This window comes from Rhinopithecus bieti, unplaced genomic scaffold, assembly GCF_001698545.2.
Source record: "Rhinopithecus bieti isolate Rb0 unplaced genomic scaffold, ASM169854v2 scaffold_762, whole genome shotgun sequence".
Lineage (NCBI taxonomy): Eukaryota > Metazoa > Chordata > Mammalia > Primates > Cercopithecidae > Rhinopithecus > Rhinopithecus bieti.
This window is the reverse complement of record NW_016803282.1, coordinates 522,717-529,792: the sequence shown is the minus strand read 5'-3', so window position 1 is coordinate 529,792 and position 7,076 is coordinate 522,717. Positions and strand designations below refer to the sequence as shown.

The following is a 7,076-nucleotide window of genomic DNA, read 5'->3' as shown; positions in this document are numbered from 1 at the left end:
CTGCCTTTAAACTATTCAAATATATGAAGCTGGTGTTTCCCAAAGTATGTTATGTTCTACTCAATATTGATCCTGGGGATATTCATCAAAGTAATTCATGTGCTAATAAATTTTAAAAATTCCATGTTATATACTGACTCATCCTAAACCTCTCTTTGGAGATTGAAACTAGCATATGTAAAATTCATTGAATCCTTCAATGAATCAAATAATTTAAATTACTGTTATTCAGTGCCTATATGATCCAAAATATATATTATAAACTTAGACCTCATAACATAAACTAATTACCCACAAAATAAACATTAGAAAATACTTTATTAAATTATATTTAATTATAAACATCATAAATATACTGAAAATGAAAACCAATCATACTGAATATTTTAATGTGTACATAAAATACATATTAATGCATGTATATTTATATGTATTATATCTATTATTTAATATATAGTAAAACTACTTTTCGGTAAGAATGGTTCAGGCTTGAACCTTCTAGATTGAAAGTTTCTTTAGAGTAGATATTAGATCTTATTCATCTATGAATTTCCAATGTTTTCAAAGTGTTTTAATTTAATATGCTCTTTAAAATATTTGTCAACAAGTAAGTGAGATATTTCCTCTATTAATATTGTCATTTTATACTCCTGTAAAACATAAAGATGAGTAGAAAAGCTGAAAGTGGAACCCAGAGATGTAGAGGACATTGCGTTCCAAGATTATATATTGATGAGATTGGTAAGACAATACATATTAAATTCAGTTAAATTTATTTAGATTACAAACTCTTCACTAGATTCTGATGCTCATGTTTTAAAAAATACTTTTATAATTATTAATGTAAAAATAACATAGGTTTACCATTTATAGATGAGTTAAATGGCATTATGGGAGAAATTATCATTTCCACTCTTTCCATTATTGGCCTTAAATGACCTACATTCTAAGGTTCTATAATTTGTTCTCTCTGAGATAGATTTTTCTTGGCTATGGTAAAGAGGTAAATATATAAATAGAAAACACTGCTAGAATGAAAATAAAAGTGTATCTCAGAAATATGTAGCTCATATTTGTTTTATTCTAAATTATAAAAATGGAGAGAATTTCCTTAGAAAATTTAGTTACCTATAATTTTAATTATTTGTATGAGATACTTATACCCGATGATGGAGTTCAATGATTCCTCAAGCCAGTCTATTTTCTCTGGTCACCATTATTACTATTAGTACATGCAATCATTTTTATTGTAATGCCTTGCCAATAATTGCGGCATTATAAAATAACTCACAGATGTCTATGAATCAAAATCAAATATGCTGTCTTCTTTAATCTATTTTTAAAATGCTTCCTATTACAAGAAACAACAAGTACTCTTATGATAACTGTATGTAGAAAAAAAAGACTTTAATAATTTACCCAAAGACACACACTTGTTTTATGTGACTTAAAGTATCTGTAAAATACACCATATATCTATTTTTGTCAAGCACATTTTATGTGTCAAATGAAACAGTGACTCATAAGAACAGTATTCTTGATGGAGAATAATTACTGATGGTATAAATTTCCAAAAACTGATAGAATACCTTTTTAAATAGAAAATAATCTGGTTTTATATAATGAATTTCATCATGATTTAAATTAATTTGGAAGCTTCTATTCTATACTTTTGAGGGTGGCCTGGTGTATTGTTATTACGTATTAAAAATTACTACAAACTAATAATGTTCATGGTGGTTATCAAAGTTAATATATAAGAAAAAGTTGTTCCATATACTTTAAATTGATTTACATAGCACAGATTTGTGAGGTGAGTGACAACTCTATTTCAAATATTGTACTGGAAGCATCTGACTCAGCAAGGTAAAATAACTCATCCAAATTTTCCCAGCAATTAACCATCAGAGCCAGATCTGTAGTATGTGGTCTCTGACTCGTTAGGTGTTATTCCTTCCATTACAATGATAAAATAAAATCAATTTTTAAAATGCTCAGAGAAATCTTGCCCAGAGGGAAGACAATATAATGAAATGTGTTTAATAGATATTATCACGCTTGTAATCCCAGCACTTTGGGAGGCTGAGGAGGGCAGATCACCTGAAGTCAGGAGTTCGTGACCAGCCTTGTCAACATGGTGAAACCCCATCTCTACTAAAAACACAAAAATTAGCTGGGCATGGTGGCGGGTCCTGTAACCCCAGTTACTCGGGAGGTTAAGGCAGGAGAACTGCTTGAACCCTGGAGGCGGAGGTTGCTGTGAGCCAGGATCACACCATTGAACTCCAGCCTGAGCAACAGGAGTGAAACTCCATCTCAAATAAATAAATATATAAATAAGTAAGTGCTGATATGTCAAGACTACTTTCATTAATGACTGAATTATTATATTTAAAGGTGAAATATTTGAAGTGGAATAAAAATGGAGGGTATAGTTACACTGGAACTTCTTTAATAAACCCAGGTTTTAATGGAGCTCATACAAAAGATTTAAGGAGCAACAAGTTCTAAGAGAGAGAGAAAAAAATAAGTGGACTGCTTCATCCTTGAGTACAGAATTGAGATGGCTAAATTCCAGAATTACTGAGGCTTTGAGACTGGCTTTCACAGGGTACAGTGATTTGGGTTCCTACAGGAAGCTATAATCAGGGAAGAGAAATTTTGTCTAAGGTGGGTTGTGAAGACAATTTTTGGCCATTGATCAACAGGAGTGTAATGATGACTTTTAGACATTTTTCTCTTAATTTCATTTAACCACAATTGATGGACTATTTAAGTACCTGGGCAAACGCATTCTTCCCAGCCTTTGTGACTAAATGAGGAAAACCAATAACAATTGCAATAATATATGAAAACGGATACTGTTTATTGAGTGCTGATAATAACTAAAGAACTGATAACAACCCTACTGAGTATTGACAACTACTATACTCCTTTTTGAGATAAGAAGATTGTGCAGGGTAACTTGCCCTATTGTTTGTAAACTTGAAAGACTACATTTGAATCCAGGCCCTTCAAATGTAACCCAGATTTTAATATAATTTATTATACTCCCTTGATAAGGCACAGTTTTTATAAATATTCTTACTCTGCATTAATCAGAGTTTATTATGTAAATTATGTTTAACTGAGATTGTTTTTATTTCTTTGATGTAATTTTATACTCTTAAAGCATTTCAATATATCGCAATGAAACTTTCTGGTTATGTATCAGTAATTAATCAAGCTGATGAGAAGTGATAAATGTGTAATGGTAGCAGACTTACACAAGAATATTGAAATACCATCAACTGAAATATTGAATCAAAATAAAAAGGTAATTAATGACACAAAAGATAATCAACAAATCTAATAATAATCAAGCAAAATTGTCACAACAACATAAAAATAATTCAACTTAGTACCTTCTTCTCTCCATAATATGTTAGCTACTGCAGCATGTTGAAAGAAAAGAAGAAAAGAAAATGAGTAAAGAAAGCTTTTGCTATATAGTAATATAAATATTATTAAAGAGGTCAAAGTATTTGTGATAGAATGTGTATATAAACATAGTGAAGTTAATTCAGTGAACTACTTTAAATTAACAAAACAATAGCATGTTGGAATTAACTAATAATGCTTTGTACATTTTTTGTTATAGACAATTCTTATTTGGAATACAGATTTTGTTAAACAAAGAACATTTTACTCTGCATTAAAAAAACAGGAAGCTTAAGTTAGTTTAATTGAAATGTATTTTTAGAGCAAGTTTTGGTAGTTAAAACTATGAGGCTGACAGTTTAAGCTACTAATAGAAAAGTTATACTCTTAAATTTTGCAATAATCACAATATATAATATTTTACATAATAAGAAATATTCCTGAACAAGAAGAGTTCTTATAAATCGAAGATCTTGAACACCAAATTGGACTATTTTAAGGAGTATATATTTTACTGTTTTAAAACAGACAGAAATAGATCTAAGTATACCTTGCTTCTTTTAGTACATACTGAATTGTTCTTGAACAACAGGTTTTAAAATATTATATAGCAACTTAATCAGTAAAGAACTAATATATTAAGATAGAAATTAAGAAAAAAATCCAATTGAAACTATTCTGAAGGAAATGCCTGCCTCTTTAATAATTCAAAGTTACAATAACACTATAAGTTCTTAAAGCAAAATCATGAAAGTGTAACTAATAGAAAATCTCATACACAGCAATTACTTCCAGCATTTTGACCGTATGAAAACTTAATGACTTTTTTTTTCAACTGAACCCACATGTGTATGTTTCAGAACCAAGAATGAAGTCTAGCACTCCTCACTTACAGCTTAAGGCCCGAGTCATGCAGTTTTCAGCATCTGCTATATTTCTTTAAAAAATTAACTATTAATGGTAAACATTTACAATTTTTAGTTTTTTAATTCCTTAATGATATTTATTCAAACCTAAACACATGATGCGTGTATTCCTGTAGCACATTTTGTGCTGTTGTTCTTATGCCTGCAGTGCACTTTGAACAAATAAGAAAAAAGTATAACTTTCAATTATGAGATGAATAAGTTCTGAACATGTAATGTACAACATAGGTGGTGACGGGTGTGTTAATTGTGATAATCATTACATAATATATATATCATCTTTTCATCTTAAACATATTCAATCTTTGTCAACTAAATATGTTATAAAATGATAAAAGGACAAATCCTATTCTCAAGGAGAGGTTATAGACACAGGAGGAAAGAGAACCATGAAAACAAATAGAAGTAAACATGTAATAAATGAGGGGAAAGAAGCAAATTTCAAATTCAGCAAATGTGGACAAGACAGAATGATCATCTATGAAAAGAGGTTGGATACTGGAAGGACAGCTTCATTGAGATGCTGATGCACAAGAAATGTAATATTACCAAAGCTTTCAAGAGTGCTGTATGGTATAGGGGGCTAGAGAGGTTATTCCACACATGAGGAAAAGAAAATATGTTCAAGGTATATCAACCAGAAACATCAGAACATATTGAGAGAACATGTCAAGTAATTTGGTATATTTGGCATGTAAGACTGGTTTAAAAAGATAAAGCTGGATAATTTACTCATGACAAAATCAAGTAAGTCTGCACACACAATGCAAAAGAAATGGACTTTTTTATAGTTTTAGGAAAGGTTGAACTATGATTAGTCTTATACTTCTTTCTCTGGCAACAAAGCATGTATTTCCTTATATCTCCCTCCACTCAGTACCAATTGAGTACCTAGCATGTGTTAGATGTATTCAGCACTACCATACACAGGTTAGAACAGGCAATCTCTGTGCCATAGAGCCTATATTCTAATTGGACAGACAAAAAGTAATCAAATGATGACAGAAAAAAATTCAAAGTTATGAATTTAGTGTGTTATAGAAGAGAAAAACATAGTAATGTGAATGCATTTTTGGGTGGATTAGACATTGTTAAACAGAGTGAACTTCTCTAATTATGATTAAGGTGAAGTCTGAGAAATAAGTAAGAATAAACTAAGTGAAGGGTATGATTCAATTTCCAGATAGAAAAAAAGCATGTGAAAAATTCTAGTGGCATATCAAAGCACCATTATTTTAAAGGAGTAAGGACATTAGAACTAAGGACAGAGACATTTTTAAGATTGGCATTTAGGAATAAATACCAAAAAATACAGACTTTTTAATACTAATATCAGATAAGATAAAATTCAAGGCACTATATACTGAATTTAAAATTACATAAGCTGAAACATAGTATTAAAATAGGAGACATAAACTGTTAAGGTTGGATGTAAAATAAGTAAATTCACAATCATGGTCTGTTTCTTTAACATATCACTCTCAGTATTTGAAAATGAAGAAAATAAAGACCAAGTTTCAACAATACAATTATCAAGATTGAATTATGGTATTTACAATGATTGTTTTACTACACAAACAGAAAGCATTTGCCAATTTTATTGACAGATCTACAAGGGTGGCCACAAAGAAAACTACAAAACAAAAAGCCTGGCTTTACTGTGCAAATATGTTCCAGTAAGCAGAGATTGTTTCTGCATTTTCAGACAACAAAGTAAACATGCAAATATACAAATCTTCAAACCCACAAAATTCATCAATAAATTTAATATTTTTAAAAACCAAATATAATCACAATTTATATAAAACATAACAAAAAAAGAAAATTAACCATGTGGGCCCAAAGAGTGTTAGAAAAAGGATAATGCATGGACTGAACTGAAGCACTACTGACCAAACAAGACAGACAGACAGAGAGAGAGGGAGAGGAAGAGGAAGAGGAGGAGAAAGAGGGCCTTTTGATGGGTCGGGGGGAGTAGGGAGAAGGTCAGGAAAAATAACTAATGGGTACTTGGCTTAATACCAGGGTGATTCCTCAAAGACCTAAAAAAAAGAAAAACTGTTTGACACAGCAATCCCATTACTGAGTATATACCCAAATGTATATAAATGTATATAAATCATTCCATTATAAAGACACATGCACACATATATTCATTGCAGCACTATTCGCAATAGCAAAGATATGGAATCAACCTAAATGCCCATCAATGGTAGATTGGGTAAAGAAAATGTGGAATATATATACCATGGAATACTATGCAGCCATCAAAAATAATGGAATCATGTCCTTTGCAGGAACTTGAATGGAGCTGGAGGCCATTATCCTTAGCAAACTAATGCAGGAACAGAAAAAGAAATACCACATGTTCTCACTTATAAGTGGGAGTTAAATGGTGAAAACACATGGAAACATAAAAGAGAACACACTGAGGCCTATTGGAGTATGGTGGATAGGAGGAGGGAGAATATAAAGAAAAGTAACTCATGGGCACTAGATTAATACTTGGATGATGAAGTAATCTGTACAACAAACCCCCATGACACACATTTACTTATGTGACAAATCTGAATATGTACCCCTGAACTTAAAATTTTATCAAAAAGAAATTAATTTAATGCATCATATTAGTTTGTCCTACCTCAGCCTCTCGAATAGCTGGGATTACAGGCTCCTGCCACCACATCCAGCTTTTTTTTTTTTTTTTTTTTTTTTTTTTTTTTTTTTTTT

General features: G+C 30.8%; 1 protein-coding gene across 2 annotated transcripts in view; it reads right to left on the bottom strand.

The window, feature by feature from the left end:
- Positions 1–7,076, bottom strand: part of FSTL5 (follistatin like 5) — a 577,539-nt gene that overhangs the window by 133,763 nt on the left and 436,700 nt on the right. The window contains exon 9 of one of the 2 annotated variants that reach the window (XM_017871745.1): positions 3,405–3,431. The exons of the other annotated variant lie outside the window; for it this stretch is intronic. Coding sequence (XP_017727234.1) covers positions 3,405–3,431 — 27 coding nt within the window. The remainder of the gene's footprint in view (positions 1–3,404; positions 3,432–7,076) is intronic. 2 annotated transcript variants of the gene reach the window in all.